This window comes from Schistocerca serialis, chromosome 4 (assembly GCF_023864345.2).
Source record: "Schistocerca serialis cubense isolate TAMUIC-IGC-003099 chromosome 4, iqSchSeri2.2, whole genome shotgun sequence".
Lineage (NCBI taxonomy): Eukaryota > Metazoa > Arthropoda > Insecta > Orthoptera > Acrididae > Schistocerca > Schistocerca serialis.
In genome coordinates, this window is record NC_064641.1 from 860,025,390 (window position 1) to 860,050,433 (window position 25,044).

The following is a 25,044-nucleotide window of genomic DNA, read 5'->3' on the forward strand; positions in this document are numbered from 1 at the left end:
CTTTCTTTCGAACCTTCAAATTGAGTGTTTGGATTTAGAGTCATTCCCTGGGCATCTGTCTTTCTTCCATTCTCCTACAAACCCGTAAAAGTAAAGATCATCCACAGACAATGGTAGGCACATTGGTACCATCTGACTGCCATGCCATCCTCTGACAATGGCATCATTGGATGCTTTATGGAGGGGCACTGGGTAAACACATAGCCGCTGCTGCCACTGTCAATTTTTGTGACCTGGAGCCGCTACTACTCAGGCAAAAAGTTCTTTGACTGCCATCATGTGACTAAGTGCACCCTGTTCCAGTCCTCCCATGAAGGAAAAATCCCTGGCAGTACTGGGAATCAGACCCAGGCCCTCCAGATGGAAGTCAGCTGCACTGACACTCAGATACCGAGGCTGACAGTTTGATTTCCTGCCTGGCAAAAGATTAATTTCTGTTGCACAAGTTCTTAGTGTCTCTAGAACTGTGACAGTGTTAAGAACTGTAGTGTTAATTACTGATACAAATTTTCCAAAGAATGTCAAAGGGAGGGGCATAATAACAACAAGAACATCAACAACAACAATAATAATAATAATAATAATAAATATTAATGTTATGATTTTAAAGGGCTTTGGGGGACATAAAGATACTGATTGTCACTTTGTTTTACTCTAAAGTTTTTTTTCCACTTTATACCTGTGTAGCAAACTGAATCTAATCTCAGTCTATGCTGCAGCAGGAGCTGCAGCATATTGTCATCAAACAGGACATCATGGAAAATGTTAGTGAATTATTCGATAGTGCTAACAAAACAAATATACCATTAACTAAATTCCCCTTTGATGCTTGGCAGAACATAATAATAATAATAATAATAATAATAGGATTTACTTACGACAATCATTTTGGATTCTCCAACCAGTGAGATCTAAGCTGCTGTTCTGCAAATGGCACTGGCTCACAAACTTCTCCAAAATTTTGCAGTGGCAGCCATTTGGGTCAGAAACTGGGGATTGTAAGCAGGTGCACATGCTTTCCAAGCAGTCAGACACAAAATGATTGAGTTTCTCTATAGATGCGCACTGAGATAATGGAGGATCCCTTGAAAAAGAGAGAGAGAAAAAAAAAGCTCTACATAATGTTAATGATTCAAAAAGACCAAAATGAGGAAAGATTTCTTCTGCATATGCAGGATAAATCATTTAATGATGACTTCCCATGTTGCTCTCATTGAAAAATTATCTTTTATTACACAAGAAACACAGAAAATGAATGTAAGTCACAGACTGCAGAATAATGTGAACAATATGTATACGCTCTGAGCATTTATTATTAGAACCAAGTGCAGGTGATTATGATAAACAAGTTATCTCTTTTGACAGACAGCATCAGGCTTTGATTGAGACACTGAGTATTGGTATTTTCATTATTTATTAATTTTATTCATCCAATAAAGTACTTTTACATCATTTTTGAATACATTTTCTGAAAAATTTTTAAACAAATTTTTGGAAAACTGTTTTGAGCAGCTAGTTTAGCAGCCCATATGCAATGGAAAAAATCTTAAACCTTGTAGTTACAAATAGGCTGGACTTTATCGACAACGTCAGTGTAGAAACGGGCTATGAGAGTATTTCTGTTAGAAAGATCAGATAAGCAGTTGTTAACACCTCACTTAGATACTGAACTGACATTGTTTAGTTCTAGTAAGATGGATGTAGAGGAATTATGGGCAAAGTTTAAGCACACTGTAAATCATAGTATGGAGAGTTAAGTGCATAGTATGTGGATTAAGGATGGAAAAGACTCACCATTGTTTAACAACAAAATTCAGAAAATGCTGAGAAAGCAGAGGCTGTTGCACTCTCAGTTCAAAAGAGAATGCATAAATGATGACAAGCAAAGGTTAGTGGAGATTCATGTGCCTGTGATAACATGTATGCATGAAGCATACAATAATTACTGCCATCGTATATTACAGAGAGCCCAAGAAAATTCTGGTCCTATGTAAAATTGCTAAATGGGTCTAAGGCTTCCATCCAGTCCCTTGTTGACCAGCCTGATAGCAAAACAAAAGCCTAAGTTTTAAATTTCGCATTCAAGAAATTGTTCACACACGAGAATCGTCCAAACGTACCATCATTTGAGCATCAGACAGTCTCAAATATGGATGGCATAGCAATAAGCATCTGTAGTATAGAGGAACAACTGAAAGACCTGAAAGCATATAAGTCACCAGGTTCAGATGGAATTCCAGTTTGTTTTACAAAGTATACTCTATGGCAGTGGTCTCTTACCTAGTTTGCAGTTATTGCAAATCCCTCACCCATTGCAAAGTCCCAAGTGACTGGAAAAAACCACACAAGACTCCTGTATGTAAGTAGGGAAAAAGAATGGAGCTGCAAAATTATTACAGACCAATATCCCTAACTTCAGTTTGGTGAAGAATCGTTGGACATTGTCTCAGTTTGAATATAATAAATTTCCTTGAGGCTGAGAAGCTTATGTTCATGAACTGGCATGGTTTTAGAAAGTACCACTTGTCCAAAACTCAGCTTGCTCTTTTCTCAGGTGATATGCTACGAACTATGGATGAAGGTTAACAGGACGATTCCATATTGCGGAAAGCATTTGATACGGTGCCCCATTGCAGGCAGTTTTGTTAATGAAGGTACAAGCATATGGAATAAATTCACAGATGTGAGTGGCTCAAATACTTCTTAAACAATAGAACCTAGTATGTTGTCCTCGACAGTGAGTGTACCTCAGAGACGAGGTTATCATCAAGAGTGACACAGGGAAATGTGATAGGACTGCTGTTGTTCTCTATATACATAAATTATTTGGAGGACAGGGTGGGCAGCAATTTGCAGTTGTTTGCTGATGATGCTGTGGTGTACAGTAAGGTGTCAAAGTTTAGGACTGCAGGAAGGTACAAGATACTTAGACTAAATTTCCAGTTGATGTGATGAATGGCAGCTAACTGTAAACATGGGAAAATGTAAGCTGATGTAGGTGAGTAGGAAAAACAAACCTGTAATGTTCGGATACAGCATTTGTAGTGTACTGCTTGACACAATCAAGTCATTTAAATATCTGGCCATAAGATTGCAAAGCAATATGAAATGGAACAACCATGTGATGACTGTGGTATGGAAGCAAATAGTCAGCTTCAGCTTATTGGGAGAATTTTAGGAAAATGTGGTTCTTCTATAAACTGTATATAGGACACTGGTGCAACCTATTCTTGAGTACTGTTCAAGTGTTTGGGATCTGTTCCAGGCCAGATTAAAGGAAGACATCAAAGCAATTCAAAGGCAGGCTGCTAGATTCATTACCAGTAGATCCTAAAAACTGGCTGCTAGATGCATTACCAGTAGATCCTAAAAACTTGTGTTATGGAGATGCTTTAGGAACTCAAATGATTATCCCTGGAGGGAAGGTGACATTCTTTTCACAGAATACTACTGAGAAAACTTAGAGAACTGGCATTTGAAGCTGACTGCCAAACAATTCTACTCCCACCAACATACAACGCATGTAAGGACCACAAAGGTAAGATACAAGAAATTAGAGCACATAAACAGAGTAAATTTTTCATTATGTATCTTCACATCAGAAATAACACTTATCAATTTACCTGAATATGAAATAAAATAAAATAGACACAAATAGTTAAAAAATTCCAATCAGATCACTACTCTTAAGTGAAAGAACTTCTCATTGCATGTCTTATAGTTGAATGAGCCGCAATTTTCTTGAAATTAGTTTTTATTACTGGCTACAAAAAATTACTACAGACTAAACAGTCTGGTATGTATACTGAAAATGTTTAAAACATCTGCAAAAATGCTGGTATGATCTTAGAGTAGCACACAATACTGAGAAAAATCTACCAATTTTTCCATACTTATTTTATCACCAAATATTACACAGCAAAATCAATCTTCTTTTTAAAATTTTGTAATAGTGTCCTTTTGTATAGCAACTATGCTATACACTTCTGACAATAAAGAAAATCCAATTTAATCTTTTGGCCAGTATATCGAAGAAGTGACTGCAATGTATTATAAAGAAAATTTACCTCGATAATATCATTCAATTTCTAAGCATCACAATGTCCACATGTAACTATAAAAATGATAAAACTTGATTCTTATGTTCATACTGGATGCAATGGAACCTGCATTTAGAGGAGGTACTTCTTTTCCCCACATAATCCTGCAGGCTTCATAGTGTAAGCTCTCACAGTGTTCCTCACAATTTCTTGTAATGTGAAGTTTGAGCGAAGAGTGGAGTTAGAAGCAACTTTTTTATTATTACAAATTATTCTGCTACTGCAAACTTTAAAAATAATGGCATGTTATTTCAAATAATATTAAAAATTCATAGTTTTTATCTAACTTATCTTTTATGTCTATTCTGATAGCATAGTTCTCCATGGCTGATTTGTTGAAAAGAACTTCTATTTATGCAGCATAATTTTCAGTCACTGAAGTCTATTAACATGAATGACATACAAAATCAACTAAAATACAAATGAGAAATAAGTAATTGTTGGTTGTTCATACTTGACTTTGTTGCACAGACGGAATGCCTCATTCTGAATATCTGCAGGGCATGCCAATTGCTTGCAAGCTTCAGGGTTGTCTCCCAACATCCAGCTATCACCAAAACTTTCAAAAGTCAGTGCCTGTGTACCACTGGGAGTACGTTTATCATCTCCTGGGATGCCATTAAAGAAACCACAAAGACCATCTACAGCATCCATTAATTTTCCTGTCACCTGGTTTAAAAATAAATGAAATCAAATTGAAATAATCTTTACTGAAATACATTTGTTGTTATTTTAATCCCCCATTATTTAACATGATATAAATAAATCAGTATAAATATCTCAAAGTTCTATTTTACAGAGACACAACAGTGAAGTTTTAGTAATTATAACAGCACTCAGATAAATATTGAGAAAAAACTGCATCCTTCTGCATCTCACTGACAGACAGTAGACACTAGTCCTACATCTACCACAACAAAAGCATATTCTACATACAGTGGATGAAAAGTTGAAAAGATTCACTAGTTTTTGGACACTGGGTTAGGGAAAATAAAACATGAGACTTTTAAGGGGAATGCCATCTTGATCAGAGGACACACCGAAAGGGGAAAAAAATCTTTTGTTATTTATCACAGAAGCTATTGGCACATTCAAAAGGTGTTCTATATGTCACCACAAAAAACTTTGACTGTATGCCCAATAACACAAAATATCCACTTTCTACCGAAGCAAGACAGTATAAATAGTGTCATGTAAGCCATTTTGCTGTTTGATAACCTAGCATGTAGTCACTCATTCAGAACTGTCAACTTTGTTCCAAAAATATGACTGCAGTTCCCTGCTACTTTTATGATGATTTGCTCCTACTATTATTTGCTTTTATGATGATTTGTTCCTACTATTATTTGCTTTTAATTTCATTTTAGTAAGTTCTTCTCTTATCAGATGATTTTCCATTATGGGGTGTGTTCACTACTGAGTTGATGTTGTAAGACATGACCTTAACAGGTGTTATTACAAACCATAGTGTAATAAAAAACTTCCTGGCAGATTAAAACTGTGTGCCCGACCGAGACTCGAACTCGGGACCTTTGCTTTTCGCGGGCAAGTGCTCTACCATCACAGCTACCGAAGCACGACTCACGCCCGGTCCCCACAGCCTTACTTCTGCCAGTATCACGTCTCCTACCTTCCAAACATTACAGAAGCTCTCCTGCATGAGTCGTGCTTCGGTAGCTCAGATGGTAGAGCACTTGCCCACGAAAGCCAAAGGTCCCGAGTTCGAGTCTCGGTCAGGCTCACAGTTTTAATCTGCCAGGAAGTTTCATATCAGCGCACAGTGAAAATCTTATTCTCGAAACATCCCCCAGGTTGTGGCTAAGCCATATCTCCGCAGTATCCTTTCTTTCAGGAGTGCTAGTTCTGCAAGGTTCGCAGGAGACCTTCTGTAAAGTTTGGAAGGTAGGAGACATGATACTGGCAGAAGTAAAGCTGTGGGGCCTGGGCGTGAGTCGTGCTTCGGTAGCTCAGATGGTAGAGCACTTGCCCGCGAAAGGCAAAGGTCCCAAGTTCGAGTCTCGGTCGGGCACACAGTTTTAATCTGCGAGGAAGTTTCATATCAGCACACACTCCACTGCAGAGTGAAAATCTCATTCTAGAAACATCCCCCAGGCTGTGGCTAAGCCATATCCCTGCAGTATCCTTTCTTTCATGAGTGCTAGTTCTGCAAGGTTCGCAGGAGAGCTTCTGTAAAGTTTGGAAGGTAGGAGACGTGATACTGGCAGAAGTAAGGCTGTGGGGACCGGGCGTGAGTTGTGCTTCGGTAGCTCAGATGGTAGGGCACTTGCCCGCGAAAGGCAAAGGTCCCAAGTTCGAGTCTCGGTCGGGCACACAGTTTTAATCTGCCAGGAAGTTTCATATCAGCGCACAATCCGCTGCAGAGTGAAAATCTCATTCATAGTGTAATATTTGGATGAAGGAGAAGTTGTAAAAGATGTAATGACATAGCAGTTGTTCTGAGGAGTCTTTATGATGCCTTGACAAATTGCTACCTATGAAAATTTCTTTTTGGAGTTGCACGGAAAAAATTCCAATTTATTAAATACTGAATCTAGTCTATAGGTAATGTCATTACCTATGTAGACTGGTAGGGTACTTCATATTGAGATCATTTGAGGAAGCTGTTGCTTCCATTCCATAGTACCTCTTGTATCTGGAATCTATGCAGGTGATGACTGCACCAGTGACAAATGCCACCCCAATCCATATTTTGCTACTTTTCTCAGATACCCCTTGTATTTCATTGACTCGTTAAAGATATTTGCTCTTACTGGTGGCTATTTTAGTTGTGGTACAAACAGTTGCACACATCAGCACTGAGGAATAGGTAAACCTGAAAATTGAATCAGGTTCTTGTTTCAAGAGTCAGTGGACTCACTGTACAAAACTGGCACGACCTCATCAATAAAACCAACTAATGCATTCAAATAACTTTCCAACACTGAAGTGTATCCACTTTTGATGATATATCAAGTGCATTCCTCTGCAAAACATAACAAAACACAAAATACTTAATCAGTAAGTAACAAAACATTATTAATCCAGTTTCTGATCAAAGTATACACTGCACCATATTAAATTGCAACAACTGAAATCAGGATCTAGCTACAATGAAGTGGCATCACCAAACATTTGGAATATTCAATTGCTTACAGATGCAGAGATCTCACTCAGTTGCTTCTTAGAAAGAGTACAGGAATATTAGGATACTTATGAACTTACAGAATTATACTATAAGAAGCCACAATAAATACGGGCTATATATACAGAGACAAATTTTTCAGCCACAGCTTTTGTATCCACACAGAATATTCTACTGAAATATATAATCCAATTTGAGTAGCATAGTCATCAACAAAAATGCTTAATAATTGTAACAAAAAATACTACTCAAAATTGTTAAAAGCAATGAACCCACCACTATGGTTAATAAGTTAAAAAAATGCAGGAGACACCAAAATGTGTATCCAGTGAGGTAAGGTATTCATTTGTTTCCTATGGAAATGTGAACACAATATGCAGCACAGAGTCACAATTACCACAACAGCACAAGAAGTAGCATTCCATTAGTGCTTGTTAACACTTCTTGGGTCACAAGGATAACAAACACATAATATGACCACTTAAGAGATAGCACTTGTCACTTCAAGTTGAGAGTCTTCTTTTTGCATGATGTAGGTAACTTTGAGACTAGGTTTCTGGCTCTCAAAAAGCCACAGTGTAGTCTGAGCATGGTTTCACAGAGAGATGGTTTAAATGGCGTATCACTTAGATCAAATGATCCTCCAATATAATGCTAAGAGGTTACTTATAGCAAGTCACAAAATACAACTATTATGAAAACAGGTTATTGCACCTCACCATAGTACACAGAATATAAAACCTGACAATGGAAAGAATAAGAACAATAGGAAAAGGACGGACTGCTACGCATCATATGGACGAGGCTATAAGTTGCAAACAGTCACAATGAAAAATATTGCTAAACATTTAAGATATCAGGCAAAAGAGACCTTCTTCTAAAGTAGAAAACACACACACACACACACACACACACACACACACACACACACGGTCAGGCAAGGGGCTGGGGGAGGGGAGGGATAGCAGGATAGGACTGGGGCAAGGTGCTGTGCTGCCTGTGGGAGCATGCAGGGATGTAGTGGGGACAGACAGGATGGGCTGCTAGGTGCTGAGTCTGGAGGCTGTGCTAAGGGGGGTAGAGTGGGAGGGAAGGGGGAGGCGAGAAATGCAGAAGGGGAAAAACACTAGAAGGTGGTTGGTAGGACAGGAAGAGTGTCTAATGTTGGAGTGGGAGCAGGGAAGGGTTTAGATGGATAGAGGACAGGGACTAGCAAAGGCTGAGGTCAGGAGGGTTACAGGAACAAAGGATATATTTTAGAGCCGATTCCCACCTGTGCAAACCAGAAAACCTTGTGTCACCAGGAAGAATCCAAGGTGATGCAGGCTGTAAAGTGGTCATTGAAGTGAAGCACAGCACATTGAGCAGCTGGCTGTTGGTCACAGTTTGGTGGTGGCCACTCATGAGCAGAAAGACAGCTTGTTAGTTGTCATGCCCAGCAGAAAGTCAGCTTGTTAGTTGTCATGCGTCATGCCCACACAGAAAGTGGCACAGTGTTTTCAGCATAGTTTGTAGAGCAATGGTTTGTTAGGGTAGGAGATGCCTGTAAATAGGACGGCGGTAGGTGTAGTGGGAAGATGTATGGGGCAGCTCTTGCATTAGGTCTAGTGAACCTTGAGGCAAGGATTTGGGAGCAGGGGTGGAGCAGGGATGGACAAGGACATTGCATAGGTTTGGTGGGTGGTGGAACACCATTGAAGGAGGGCTGACAAGGATAGTTGGAGGATATTTCTCATTTCAAGGCATGGAAAGAGATTGTCAAAACCTTGGCGGAGAATGTGACTAATTTTGTACAGTCCTGAGTCACAAGAGGAGTGTTCCTTTGTGGCCAGACAGTGGGCATGGTAGAGGTGGTATGTGACTGGAACTCTCCCTACAATGTATCATTTACTCCCAACCAACCTGGCCTCCATCTCTCCTAGTCTCTGTCCTTCACCTTCCTATCCCCTGTCCTGCTCCCACTCTAGCACTTCTATCTCACCAACACACCTATTAGTCTTTTTCCTCTTGTCTACTTGTCTCATCCCCCGTCCGCAGGACAGCTTCCCATCTTGGTACTTAGCACCTCATCCTGTCCCCAGCACATCCCTGCGTGGTTCCACAGGGAGCATAGCATCTTTCATCACCCCCAACCTGCTATCCCTCCCCCTTCCTGGTTCACATCTCCTCCTTACCCCCATCACCCACACCAGCAGATTGCTGTTCACGGCAGTTGCAGGCGCAGTCAGATCCCAATGACCAGAGGCACTGGCCATGTGTGTGTGAGTTGTGCTTGTGTGAATATGTATATGTTTTCTAATTCGGAAGGAGTTTTTTGTCTGAGAGCCTATCTGAATACTTCCTCTATGTGGTGAATAGTAATCTACCCTATTCTTATTGTTGAATATAAAACCTGGTTTGAAAAGCATCACTAGCTGTGTAAAAATATTCTGACTACCAAATTTACATTATATGAACCAAAGAAGGCCTTTATGAGATGTAATGAAGTTGTGCAAAGCTAATGAATAGGCATAGGTTGTCTGAAGAGGTATTGTATCCAAGTATTAATGTTACACAGAGTTCCTGCATTTTGGTGAGAAAGAAGTATTGGGTAATGCACCACATGTTGCTTGCCACATTATTGTACTGTATTATTTGATCAATATTTTATTCTGATTTCTTGGTATGGAACACTTGTTTTTCAACTGTTACTATAAAAAATTATCAACAAAAATGAGTAATTCTGCTCAAGTGCAGCAAGAGTACTTATTTTGTCACCTAATAATGATGCTAAGCTTGTGCATTTGTTTTATTGGAGCAAACTTTTAAATAATAAAAAACTACATACCCCAATTTTCACTGATGCTTGCTCATCCCATGTAACCCAGAAACCATATCGGTTTGACTGGAAGTACAAACTGTCACCAACACGGTTTACCATAAATTCTTTGTTCTCAGAAGCAATGTTTGAAATCTGAAAAAAGAATATATTTTATAGCTTAAAAATCATGGTTAATTTTGTCTAACTCAAGATAAAACATTAAACGAAGGAAATATTCAGTTTAACAGCAGACAATATTCATAATACTACTGTAAGGTATTATAATAAGACTCATAATCACAAAATGTTGTTACAGTTTATGACATAATTTACACTCATACTACATTCATTGAAGTAGCAGAATGTACAGAATGTGGCAAACATGTCTTCTGAATGTAAAAATACATTTTCATACATTTTGCACACACACACACACACACACACACACACACACACACACACACACACACACACACAAACCTGTCTTACTATGTAACATCACCATGTAGAGTACAGGAAGCCTTAAGCGATTAAGAGGAAAATTAAGACTCAGGCAAAATGTTGTTCATGAATGATCGGGATGCATGCTCTACACAGGTAGTAATCATCAGCAAGATGCACATCAACAGGATGCATCAACACATGTGAGAAATGGACTTTATATTACCTGGGCATGTGCATGGTGTTTGAACTTGCCTTGTACAAATGCTGTCACAGAGAAATGTGTATTATAATATATGTGCAACACTTACATGTCAAGTGGGCCACAAAAATCATGTCACTGTGTGATGTGCTTCACAGCACTATGCATTATACACATGACATCTGTAAAGGGTAGCAGTTCTAAACAGAACAGGTTTCCACCCATGGACACAATTCTACCACTGGTTCATATGCTACCACCATACTGATGGTCGTGTCATGTCTCTTCATTCATGATGCCAGATTTTGAATAGATGACATTATAATTGTATAACACATGTGTGGGTGCATCCATGATGACCTCAATGAGATGGCACTAATGATCTTGACACTGAATGTTCTAAATCCATCAAACACACACACACACACACACACATCTCGATAAGCAATGCAGGCTGTCCTGGAGAGATTGGAATGAGACAGATCAGGATTTATTATGAAAGCCACATAAAACTCCAAGATCAACGGAGACGTAGCAGGACCTCAAATGCTTTCAACAAACAAATTTGGAAATATGGAAAATTATATGTCATCTTACAGGTGTCCAAGTTCTGGTGTTGCGAGTAAGAAATGAAATTAGTTGTGGTGAAGCAGGTAGCAAAGTCATTTCTACTGCATTGCAGAAAAAGCTGTTTGACTGCATACTGCTTGTTATTGGTGTTACCCATACAAACTCTGTATCCATTCACACTCAACAACTGCTTAAAGATCACCACGTTGAAATGCAAAGCTGAGCATGAATACATGTCAGATGGTATACAATGAAAATCATCTGACAAATAGTTCACCATGTGATGGATTTGGTCTCTGCAAAGAGGAAGCTGGCATTATATTGATAGAATGATGTATTGGGCAAATTCGGAAACAGGTGTGTTCACAAGGCTATGAAAAGTAGTTGCTGTTGTGGCCTTCAGCCCAAAGACCGGTCTGAACAGCACACTATGCTACTCTATCCTATACATCTACATCTACATCTACGTTTATACTCTGCAAGCCACCCAACGGTGTGTGGCGGAGGGCACTTTACGTGCCACTGTCATTACCTCCCTTTTCTGTTCCAGTCGCGTATGGTTCGGGGGAAGAACGACAGTCTGAAAGCCTCCGTGCGCGCTCGAATATCTCTAATTTTACATTCGTGATCTCCTCGGGAGGTATAAGTAGGGGGAAGCAATATATTCGATACCTCATCCAGAAACGCACCCTCTCAAAACCTGGTGAGCAAGCTACACCGCGATGCAGAGCACCTCTCTTGCAGAGTCTGCCACTTGAGTTTGCTAAACATCTCCGTAACGCTATCACGGTTACCAGATAACCCTGTGACGAAATGCGCCGCTCTTCTTTGGATCTTCTCTATCTCACCCGATCTGGTATGGATCCCACACTGTTGAGCAATACTCAAGTATAAGTCGAACGAGTGTTTTGTAAGCCACCTCCTTTGTTGATGGACTACATTTTCTAAGGACTCTCCCAATGAATCTCAACCTGGTACCCGCCTTACCAACAATTAATTTTATGTGATCATTCCACTTCAAATCGTTCCGCACGCATAATCCCAGATATTTTACAGAAGTAACTGCTACCAGTTTTTGTTCCGTTATCATATAATCATACAATAAAGGATCCTTCTTTCTATGTATTCGCAATACATTACATTTGTCTATGTTAAGGGTCAGTTGCCACTCCCTTCACCAAGTGCCTATCCGCTGCAGATCTTCCTGCATTTCGCTACAGTTTTCTAATGCTGCAACTTCTCTGTATACTACAGCATCATCCGCGAAAAACCGCATGGAACTTCCGACACTATCTACTAGGTCATTTATATATATTGTGAAAAGCAATGGTCCCGTAACACTCCCCTGTGGCACGCCAGAGGTTACTTTAACGTCTGTAGACGTCTCTCCATTGATAACAACATGCTGTGTTCTGTTTGCTAAAAACTCTTCAATCCAGCCACACAGCTGGTCTGATATTCCGTAAGCTCTTACTTTGTTTATCAGGTGACAGTGCAGAACTGTATCGAACACCTTCCAGAAGTCAAGGAAAATAGCATCGACCTGGGAGCCTGTATCTAATATTTTCTGGGCCTCATGAACAAATAAAGTGAGTTGGGTCTCACACGATCGCTGTTTCCGGAATCCATGTTGATTCCTACAGAGTAGATTCTGGGTTTCCAAAAACGACATGATACTCGAGCAAAAAACATGTTCCAAAATTCTACAACAGATCAACGTCAGAGGTGTAGGTCTATAGTTTTGCGCATCTGCTCGACGACCCTTCTTGAAGACTGGGACTACCTGTGCTCTTTTCCAATCATTTGGAACCTTCCATTCCTCTAGAGACTTGGGGTACACGGCTGTCAGAAGGGGGGCAAGTTCTTTCGCGTACTCTGTGTAGAAACGAATTGGTACCCCATCAGGTCCAGTGGACTTTCCTCTGTTGAGTGATTCCAGTTGCTTTTCTATTCCTTGGACACTTATCTCGATGTCAGCCATTTTTTCGTTTGTGCGAGGATTTAGAGAAGGAACTGCAGTGCGGTCGTCCTCTGTGAAACAGCTTTGGAAAAAGGTGTTTAGTATTTCAGCTTTATGCGTGTCATCCTCTGTTTCAATGCCATCATCATCCTGGAGTGTCTGGATAGCCCCATCATCTCTGAATAACTACTGCAACTGACATTTGTTTGAACCAGCTTACTGTATTCATTTCTTGGTCTCCTTCCATAATTTTTATCCTCCTCCCATCAACACTTACCTTTAATATTAAAATTGATGATTCTGTGATGTCTCAAAATATGCCCTATCACCCAATGCCTTCTTCTGATCAAGTTATGCCACAAATTTCTTTTCTCACCAACTCTGTTCAATACTTTCTCATTAGTTACATGCTATACACACCTAATCTTCAGCATTCCTCCATAGCACCACATTACAAAAGTTTCTATTCTCTTCTTTTCTGAACAACTAGTCACCCGTGTTCATTTTCATGTAAGGCTACACTCCTCACAAACACCTTCAAAAAAGACTTGCTAACACTTAAATTTATATTTGATGTTAACACATTTCTCTCCTTCAGAAAAACTATTCTTGGCATTGCTAGTCTACATTTAATATCCTATCTACTTCAGCCACCATCACTTGTTTTAACACCCAAATAGAAGAACTCATCTACTGCTTTTGGTGTCTCACTTCCTGGCCTGCTTTCCTCAGCATCACCTGATTTAATTAGACTACACTACATTACCTTTGTTTTACTTTTGTTGGTTCATTTTCTAAACCCCTTTCAAGACTCTGTCTGCACTGTTGAACTCTCTACAAAGTCCTTGCTATCTCTGAAGACTTGCAATGTCATCAGCAAACCTCAAAGTTTTTATTTCTTCTCCCTGATCTTTAATTTCTTTTCAAAATTTTTCTTTGATTTCCTTCACTGCCTGCTCAATGTACAGACTGAATAAATTCAGGGACCTCGGCGGTCTTGTTTCAACTTAGGTCTTTCAATACCCTGTCACTTTTTTCTCACAGGAAAAAGGAAAGTCGCGACTCACCTTATAGCCGAGATGCTGAGTTGCAGATAGGCACCACAAAAAGACTGTCACAAATAAAGCTTTCAGCCCATAAGGCCTTCATCGAGAATAGATGACACACACACACACACACACACACATTTTCCTTTTCATAATATTGTTACATTCCATCCTGGATTTTCCATTGTTTGATTTTCTCTTAACCACTCTATATATTCCTTCCACCTTTCAGCTTTCCCTTCTTTGCTTAATACTGGTTTTCTGTCTGATTTCTTGACATTCATACGGATGCTTTTGTTTTCTCTAAAGGCCCCTTTAATTTTCCTACAGGTGGTATCTACCTTTCCCCTTGTTATACACGTTTCTATAACCTTGCATTTGTCCTCTAGCTTTTCCTTCTTAACCATTTTGCATGTTATGCCAATTTCATTTTCTTAAATGTCTGTACTCCCTTTTGCCAGCTTCAAAATCTCCTGTGACATATAAGGATTTCTAAAAGGTTTTATCTTTTTACCTATTTGATCCTCTGCTGTCTTCACTATACCATCTCTCAATGCTATCCATTCATCTTTTACTGTATTCCAAGTGAATTATGGTCAGAGTCAACATCTACTCCTGGAAATGGCTTAGTTTAAAATCTGGTTCCAACATCTCTGTTTCACCTTTGTATGATGAATCTAAAACTTCTGAGGTTTACCAGGTGTCTTTCACGTAAACAAGCTTCTTTCATGTTTCTTAAACCAATTGTTAGCAATGATAAAATTTTGGTCTGTGTAAAATTGTACCAGCCAGCTTCCTTTTCCATTCCTTTCCTTTCCCCTGGTCCACAGTCTACTACTACTTTTCCTTAGCCTCCCTTCCCCACTATCAAATTCCAGTCCGTCATCAGAATAAATATTTCTCTCCCTTAACAATTTGAAGAATTGATTTTATTTCCTCATATTTTCTTTGAATCTCATCTGCAAGGGTAGTTAGCATATGAACTTTACTACTGTGATGGGTGTTTGCTTCATGCCTATCATAGCTATGATAATGCACTGACCATGCTGTTCATAGTAGTTTACCCACATTCCTATTTTCTTATTTATTATTACATCTACTCCTGTGTTACCCCTATTTGATTTTGTATTTATAACCTTGTACTCATTTGACCAGAAGTCCTGTTCATCCTGCCACTATACTTCACTTATTACCACTATATCTAACTTCAACCTATCCATTCATCTCTTTTAAATTTTCTATCCTACCTACCCAATTACAAGATCTAATATTTATGTTCCAACATGCAGAATGCCACTTTTGTTTTTATAATGAAAGCATGCTCCTGAGTAATCCTTGTCCGGAGATCTGAAGGGGGCAATTTTACCCAAGAGGATGCCCTTCGGCAAAATAATGGCTGTAATTTTCCCTTGATTTCTGCCATTTCAGTACCGGGACAGCAAGGCCATGTTGGCTGAAGTTACAAGGCTACGACAGTCAATCATGCAGAGTGTTACACCTGCAACTACTGAAAAGGCTGCTGCCACTCTTCAGGAACCACATGTTTGTATGACCTCTCCACAGATACCTTCTATTGTGGTTGCACTTACAGTACAAATATCTGCATAACAAGCCACCTCACCTTGGCAAGGTCCGTGACTGAAAATAAGTAAATTTCTTACGTTCCAAGACTGACGGTCTCACTATATTTAAAATGTGAAATCCAACAACAAAATTTAGGCAAAAATAATTGGTCTCACATATAATTTCTATTTTCTTGTGATGTCATATTTACTGCCAATATATTCTGTCCACAACCACCAATAGATATTTATCATAACTAGGAAATAAGTGAAAATAGTGATAAAAAATAAATAAAAAATAAAAAAAGGCTTTATGCATCCTAATGTGACTGAAAATTGGACAGATGACCAGTTATTGATCAGCTACAACTGTGAATAAAAAGCAAAGAAGAGTACAATAAATATATATATATATAAAAACAAAGATGATGTGACTTACCAAATGAAAGTGCTGGCAGGTCGACAGACACACAAACAAACACAAACATACACACAAAATTCAAGCTTTCGCAACAAACTGTTGCCTCATCAGGAAAGAGGGAAGGAGAGGGAAAGACGAAAGGATGTGGGTTTTAAGGGAGAGGGTAAGGAGTCATTCCGATCCCGGGAGCGGAAAGACTTACCTTAGGGGGGAAAAAAGGAAAAAAGGACGGGTATACAATCGCATACACACACATATCCATCCACACATATACAGACACAGACGTATCCACGTGGGAAAAATTATATATAAAAACAAAAATGAGGTGACTTACCGAACGAAAGCGCTGGCAGGTCGATAGACACACAAACAAACACAAACATACACACAAAATTCAAGCTTTTGCAACAAACTGTTGCCTCATCAGGAAAGAGGGAAGGTAGTGTAGAGGCAAAGAAGTTGTTGAAAGACAGGTGAGGTATGAGTGGCGGCAATTTGAAGTTAGCGGAGATTGAGGCCTGGCAGATGACGAGAAGAGAGGATATACTGAAGGGCAAGTTCCCATCTCCGGAGTTCGGATAGGTTGGTGTTGGTGGGAAGTATCCAGATAACCCGGACGGTGTAACACTGTGCCAAGATGTGCTGGCTGTGCACCAAGGCATGTTTAGCCACAGGGTGATCCTCATTACCAGCAAACACTGTCTGCCTGTGTCCATTCATGCGAATGGACAGTTTGTTGCTGGTCATTCCCACATAGAATGCATCACAGTGTAGGCAGGTCAGTTGGTAAATCACGTGGGTGCTTTCACACGTGGCTCTGTCTTTGATCGTGTACACCTTCCAGGTTACAGGACTGGAGTAGGTGGTGGTGGGAGGGTGCATGGGACAGGTTTTGCATCGGGGGCGGTTACAAGGATAGGAGCCAGAGGGTAGGGAAGGTGGTTTGGGGATTTCATAGGGATGAACTAACAGATTACGAAGGTTAGGTGGACGGCGGAAAGACACTCTTGGCGGAGTGGGGAGGATTTCATGAAGGATGGATCTCATTTCAGGGCAGGATTTGAGGAAGTCGTATCCCTGCTGGAGAGCCACATTCAGAGTCTGGTCCAGTCCCGGAAAGTATCCTGTCACAAGTGGGGCACTTTTGTGGTTCTTCTGTGGGGGATTCTGGGTTCGAGGGGACGAGGAAGTGGCTCTGGTTATTTGCTTCTGTACCAGGTCGGGAGGGTAGTTGCGGGATGCGAAAGCTGTTTTCAGGTTGTTGGTGTAATGATTCAGGGATTCCGGACTGGAGCAGGTTCGTTTGCCACGAAGACCTAGGCTGTAGGGAAGGGACCGTTTGATGTGGAATGGGTGGCAGCTGTCATAATGGAGGTACTGTTGCTTGTTGGTGGGTTTGATGTGGACGGACGTGTGAAGTTGGCCATTGGACAGGTGGAGGTCAACGTCAAGGAAAGTGGCATGAGATTTGGAGCAGGACCAAGTGAATCTGATGGAACCAAAGGAGTTGAGGTTGGAGAGGAAATTCTGGAGTTCTTCTTCACTGTGAGTCCAGATCATGAAGATGTCATCAATAAATCTGTACCAAACTTTGGGTTGGCAGACTTGGGTAACCAAGAAGGCTTCCTCTAAGCGACCCATGAATAGGTTGGCGTACGAGGGGGCCATCCTGGTGCCCATGGCTGTTCCCTTTAATTGTTGGTATGTCTGGCCTTCAAAAGTGAAGAAGTTGTGGGACAGGATGAAGCTGGCTAAGGTAATGAGGAAAGAGGTTTTAGGTAGGGTGGCAGGTGATCGGCGTGAAAGGAAATGCTCCATCGCAGCGAGGCCCTGGACGTGCGGAATATTTGTGTATAAGGACGTGGCATCAATGGTTACAAGGATGGTTTCCGGGGGTAACAGATTGGGTAAGGATTCCAGGCGTTCAAGGAAGTGGTTGGTGTCTTTGATGAAGGATGGGAGACTGCATGTAATGGGTTGAAGGTGTTGATCTACGTAGGCAGAGATACGTTCTGTAGGGGCTTGGTAACCAGCTACAATGGGGCGGCTGGGATGATTAGGTTTGTGGATTTTAGGAAGAAGGTAGAAGGTAGGGGTGCGGGGTGTCGGTGGGGTCAGGAGGTTGATGGAGTCAGGTGAAAGGTTTTGCAGGGGGCCTAAGGTTCTGAGGATTCCTTGAAGCTCCGCCTGGACATCGGGAATGGGGTTACCTTGGCAAACTTTGTATGTGGTGTCGTCTGAAAGCTGACGCAGTCCCTCAGCCACATACTCCCGACGATCCAGTACCATGGTCGTGGAACCCTTGTCTGCCGGAAGAATGACGATGGATCGATCAGTCTTCAGGTCACGGATAGCCTGGGCTTCAGCAGTGGTGATGTTGGGTGTAGGATTAAGGTTTTTTAAGAAGGATTGAGATGCAAGGCTGGAAGTCAGAAATTCCTGGAAGGTTTGGAGAGGGTGATTTTGAGGAAGAGGACGTGGGTCCCGCTGTGACCGAGGACGGAACTGTTCCAGGCAGGGTTCAATTTGGATGGTGTCTTGAGGAGTCGGATCATTAGGAGTAGGATTAGGATCATTTTTCTTCGTGGCAAAGTGATACTTCCAGCAGAGAGTATGGGTGTAGGACAGTAAATCTTTGACGAGGGCTGTTTGGTTGAATCTGGGAGTGGGGCTGAAGGTGAGGCCTTTGGATAGGACAGAGGTTTCGGATTGGGAGAGAGGTTTGGAGGAAAGGTTAACTACTGAATTAGGGCGTTGTGGTTCCAGATTGTGTTGCTCGGAGTTTTGAGGTTTTGGAGGGAGTGGAGCTGGAAGTGGGAGATTGAGTAGATGGGAGAGACTGGGTTTGTGTGCAATGAGAGGAGGTTGAGGTTTGCTGGAAAGGTTGTGAAGGGTGAGTGAGTTGCCTTTCTGGAGGTAGGAAACCAGGAGATTGGATAGTTTTTTGAGGTGGAGGGTGGCATGCTGTTCTAATTTACGGTTGGCCTGTAGGAGGATGCTCTGAACACCCGGTGTGGATGTGGGAGAGGAAAGATTAAGGACTTTTATTAAGGATAGCAGTTGACGGGATATATATATATATATATACACACACACACTCTCCTGGAAATGGAAAAAAGAACACATTGACACCGGTGTGTCAGACCCACCATACTTGCTCCGGACACTGCGAGAGGGCTGTACAAGCAATGATCACACGCACGGCACAGCGGACACACCAGGAACCGCGGTGTTGGCCGTCGAATGGCGCTAGCTGCGCAGCATTTGTGCACCGCCTTCGTCAGTGTCAGCCAGTTTGCCGTGGCATACGGAGCTCCATCGCAGTCTTTAACACTGGTAGCATGCCGCGACAGCGTGGACGTGAACCGTATGTGCAGATGACGGACTTTGAGCGAGGGCGTATAGTGGGCATGCGGGAGGCCGGGTGGACGTACCGCCAAATTGCTCAACACGTGGGGCGTGAGGTCTCCACAGTACATCGATGTTGTCGCCAGTGGTCGGCGGAAGGTGCACGTGCCCGTCGACCTGGGACCGGACCGCAGCGACGCACGGATGCACGCCAAGACCGTAGGATCCTACGCAGTGCCGTAGGGGACCGCACCACCACTTCCCAGCAAATTAGGGACACTGTTGCTCCTGGGGTATCGGCGAGGACCATTCGCAACCGTCTCCATGAAGCTGGGCTACGGTCCCGCACACCGTTAGGCCGTCTTCCGCTCACGCCCCAACATCGTGCAGCCCACCTCCAGTGGTGTCGCGACAGGCGTGAATGGAGGGACGAATGGAGACGTGTCGTCTTCAGCGATGAGAGTCGCTTCTGCCTTGGTGCCAATGATGGTCGTATGCGTGTTTGGCGCCGTGCAGCTGAGCGCCACAATCAGGACTGCATACGACCGAGGCACACAGGGCCAACACCCGGCATCATGGTGTGGGGAGCGATCTCCAACACTGGCCGTACACCACTGGTGATCGTCGAGGGGACACTGAATAGTGCACGGTACATCCAAACCGTCATCGAACCCATCGTTCTACCATTCCTAGACCGGCAAGGGAACTTGCTGTTCCAACAGGACAATGCACATGCGCATGTATCCCGTGCCACCCAACGTGCTCTAGAAGGTGTAAGTCAACTACCCTGGCCAGCAAGATCTCCGGATCTGTCCCCCATTGAGCATGTTTGGGACTGGATGAAGCGTCGTCTCACGCGGTCTGCACGTCCAGCACGAACGCTGGTCCAACTGAGGCGCCAGGTGGAAATGGCATGGCAAGCCGTTCCACAGGACTACATCCAGCATCTCTACGATCGTCTCCATGGGAGAATAGCAGCCTGCATTGCTGCAAAAGGTGGATATACACTGTACTAGTGCCGACATTGTGCATGCTCTGTTGCCTGTGTCTATGTGCCTGTGGTTCTGTCAGTGTGGTCATGTGATGTATCTGACCCCAGGAATGTGTCAATAAAGTTTCCCCTTCCTGGGACAATGAATTCACGGTGTTCTTATTTCAATTCATCAGGAAAGAGGGAAGGAGAGGGAAAGACGAAAGGAAGTGGGTTTTAAGGGAGAGGGTAAGGAGTCATTCCAATCCGGGAAGCGGAAAGACTTACCTTAGGGGGAAAAAAGGACGGGTATACACTCGCACACACACACATATCCATCCACACATATACAGACACAAGCAGACATATTTAAAGACAAAGAGTTTGGCCCAAACCCTTTGTCTTTAAATATGTCTGCTTGTGTCTGTATATGTGTGGGTGGATATGTGTGTGTGTGCGAGTGTATACCCGTCCTTTTTTCCCCCTAAGGTAAGTCTTTCTGCTCCCGGGACTGGAATGACTCCTTACCCTCTCCCTTAAAACCCACTTCCTTTCGTCTTTCCCTCTCCTTCCCTGTTTCCTGATGAGGGAACAGTTTGTTGCGAAAGCTTGAATTTTGTGTGTATGTTTGTGTTTGTTTGTGTGTCTATCGACGTGCCAGCACTTTCGTTTGGTAAGTCACATCATCTTTGTTTCTAGATATATTTTTCCCATGTGGAATGTTTCCCTCTATAAATATATATATATAAAAACAAAGATGATGTGACTTACCATACGAAAGCGCTGGCAGGTCAATAGAAACACAAACAGACACATACATACACATACACAAAAATATATATATATATATATATATATATATATATCATTCTCAAATATGAAATCGTTAAATAAGGCAAAAGTAGCAGACATAATGTAAATGCTGTGTTTTTTTTCAGTGCAGTTGACTGATATGTTCTGGGATTTGTAGCTGAGTTAACAATTTATTTTATGTAACATTCTGGAGGCTAAAGTTACAGGTTTCAGTTATGAAATATGGGGAGAAACACTAATGAAAACTAGAATGAAATTACTTCTTACCTGGTCAGGTGCATAAGTATAATCATTGAATTCAACATTCAAATCAGACTGAAGATTGACATAATCTGCATCATGCTTTATGTGCAGGTATGGAGAGCATTGCATAATTGTTGTGCAGTTCCGATTAACTGAAATACAAAAATTTTATACTATTATGAGAGCCATCCTGTATATTTTTACTAATAGGAGAAGCAGTTATTATAACAATTACCACACACAAGGTATGTATTTACAAAGATATACCAGTACTCTTATAACTTACAAGATAATATAACAGCACAACGCTGTTGTAATAACCATAACACAACTAATATGTAAAACCAAGATACACTACTGATGTTTGACAATAACATTTATTTTAGAGTTCATTGTGAATTGATTTTTGGCCTTCTAGGCCATCCTCAGAGAACCTGAGACTAAACTACCTACTCCACATAACACCAGCATGAGTTTATAGTTGTGCAAGTTTGCACTTTTCTGAAGATATTTAAATTTTTATGACTATATATCTATACAAAAACATGTGCATAATGAAATACTCAAAGAAGCTACAAATAAATGAAGTCTACAGTTGAAAAAGAGTACATATTTTTGGAAAAACAGTCTTTGCACACCTACAAAGTCATGATCTTGTATGGATTATTTCATTGGTCTGAGGTTATCTGAGAGTAGCCTAAAAGTCAGAAGCTGGTTCACAAAAAACTAAATTATTCTGGAATATCAATAAGTGTATTTCAATTTCCAATATGTCCATGTCACCTAAGTACCAGTGGAATATTTCATAAACACAACCCTAGCTGAACAGGCCTTGAAATGCCCAATGGTGTCGACTGATCACTGTGTCATCCTCAGCCAACAGGCATCACTGGATGCTGACATAGAGGGGTATGTGGTCAGCACACTGCTCTCCTGACCACTGTCAGTCTTTGTAACCAGAGCTGCTACTTCCCAATCAAGTAGCTCCTCAGTTGACCTCATATGGGCTGAGTGCACCCCGCTCGCCAACAGTGCTTGGCAGACCTGGACAGTCATGCACTCAAGTGCTAGTCCGGCAACACTTAACTTCAATGATCTGATGGGAACCGTGTTACGTTTCGTACAAAACTGGATATTGAGAAGATTCACCATATAGAGGAAATGTTGAATCGCAAAGAGGCACAACAAAAAGATTGCTAACATTTAAGCTTTCAGCCAGAGGCCTTCTGCTTGAGTAGAAAGCACACACATTAGCACAAGCACAGCTCACACACACATGACCACAGTATCTCATTGTTGTTTTTCCATCCTGGATTTTTCACTGTTTAAAATTGGACAAATCTTTACGTTTTCTTTGAACAGTAACATACAGAGACAAACTTCACTTAAAATTATAAACAATTTCTCAAGAGAATGTTATTTTTAATATGTGTTTCAGACATAGAGGGCTTTTCATTTGATCACAAATACCTTATCAAGATTACTTGAAATAATATTCTACACATGTGTTGGACTGGGATTCAAACTCAGAAGTTCTCCTATCTTGGAAATCCTGTTACTGATTGAGTACATGCATGCATGACTCATGAGCCACTTACAAAACTTCAGTCTCCCAGTATTTCTTTCCTACTTTCCAAACTTCATTCAACCTCTTACACCTACAGTGGCTGAAATCAGATAAAGACAGAATTCCACAAGATTTTTCCTGGTTAAAAATACACGTTTTCTAAGGTGAAAAAAAAAAAACATTTTCCTTGGTGAATATACACTTTTTGCTAGGTGAAAGTACATTTTTTCTTTGTTAAGTGATGATATACTTTCCCTTCTGAGCTGTAGAACTTACAGCCCTTTGATTGGTGAAGGTTTTATACACTGGCATAGAATTTACCAGCACTTTAGGAAATGAAACACATAAAGAAAAAACTTGTTTCTGAACGACCTTTGATGTGCAGCAACTTTTACACTGCATATTTTCGTATTATGAAAGTATAAACACAAATTCCACCAAATACATCACGATAACTTCCAAAGCACTGAAATTGAGATTGTGATGTGCTTTTGGCAGCCAATCATAGCTCATATCATATGATCTTGCCAGCCAATGACAGCAGGTATTCAGAGCATAGGGCACATGATGTAACCAACCAACTGCAACATCATTGTTAAGTTGCACAAACACACAAATAAGAAAAGTTCATGATTTAAATCCATATACAAACAGAATAGCTACAAGAAAAACTAAGCTTTTACATATATTTGTAATCATAAAGTTTTTCCTGTGTTTTTCTGAGGCTGTGGCTAGGCAGATCCTAAGAGCATAGCTTAAATTGCAGTAGCTGAATATTTCTGATGAGCGCAATGATAAATTTCACTGCTAAGCACCAAGCATTTCGTGGGCTACATAGCTGTTCCATCAAGCACATGTTTTTCCACAGAGAAGCCAATTAGATGTGAAATTACATGTTTTTGGAGGATAATTACAATTTTTGCCATCATTATTGCTTAATTTGTAATCTATGAAAGAACTAAAATAAATATGAAAAACTAACCTTGAAACTTGGTCTTTTTTAGTTTGTGTTATATTTTAAGATACATCAAACACCAATGTGCCAGTAAAACCTTAAGTAATGGCATAAATGGCTGATCTTGTAAGCCTGAGATTTTTCTAAGTGGCTGGTCCTCAGTGTTAAACTTTGAATGAGAGTTTAACACTCTGTGATTTATGAAATTTATGGCCCTTTCTCACTTGCACATTCATCTTGTGTAAAAGCAAATTTACTTTGAAAGTAATGCTTCTCAAACCAACACTCGTAATATTTTCCCATGACCTGTTAGAAATGTAAACAGTTGTGACATCATGCTCATCAAAATGAGGCCCACGAGAAAGATGCATCGAAAGTAGTTTGTTGTTATGAAGTACTGCATAATCTTTGACGCATCTGTTTACATTTGGGTGTTAAAGCAGGTTTCTGCAGTCGTTTCCTGAATGTGAGATGTTTATCACGTGACATAATTGTCATAGATGTCTGGCAGTTACTGACAACTGTAAATCACCAACAAGTTGAGAAGACTAACAGTCTGTGGCTCCTGCTTTGCAAAAGTCTGGTATGATATTGGTTGATGAGGGCAGTGGTTCTTTGCAGTTGGTTCATAGGGTTGGTTGACGGTTAGGAACATACGTGAATGTCACATTGTTAATCTAATGGTGGACTAGGTTTGGGGGGTTATGTCTGAGGAGGTGCTAGTTAGACCTTCAGCATAATGGGTAAGGGACTGCTCAACACTACAGATGGCCAAACTAGATGGTAGAGAGTTTTTGGTGTGTCAGGAATGGCAGTTAGCAAATTAGTGGTAATGTTGATGGTTAATGGGCCTGACATGAACAGAGGTTCATAGCAATCCATAAGAGAGGTGGAGGTCAGTGTT

General features: G+C 41.0%; 1 protein-coding gene across 1 annotated transcript in view; it reads right to left on the reverse strand.

The window, feature by feature from the left end:
- LOC126473497 (hemocytin) overlaps positions 1-25,044 on the reverse strand; it is a 568,134-nt gene that overhangs the window by 132,623 nt on the left and 410,467 nt on the right. The window contains exons 54-57 of the mRNA XM_050100583.1: positions 21,643-21,770; positions 10,070-10,195; positions 4,555-4,769; positions 879-1,084 (exon numbers count right to left, since the gene is read on the reverse strand). Of these exons, the coding sequence (XP_049956540.1) occupies positions 879-1,084; positions 4,555-4,769; positions 10,070-10,195; positions 21,643-21,770 (675 nt within the window). The remainder of the gene's footprint in view (positions 1-878; positions 1,085-4,554; positions 4,770-10,069; positions 10,196-21,642; positions 21,771-25,044) is intronic.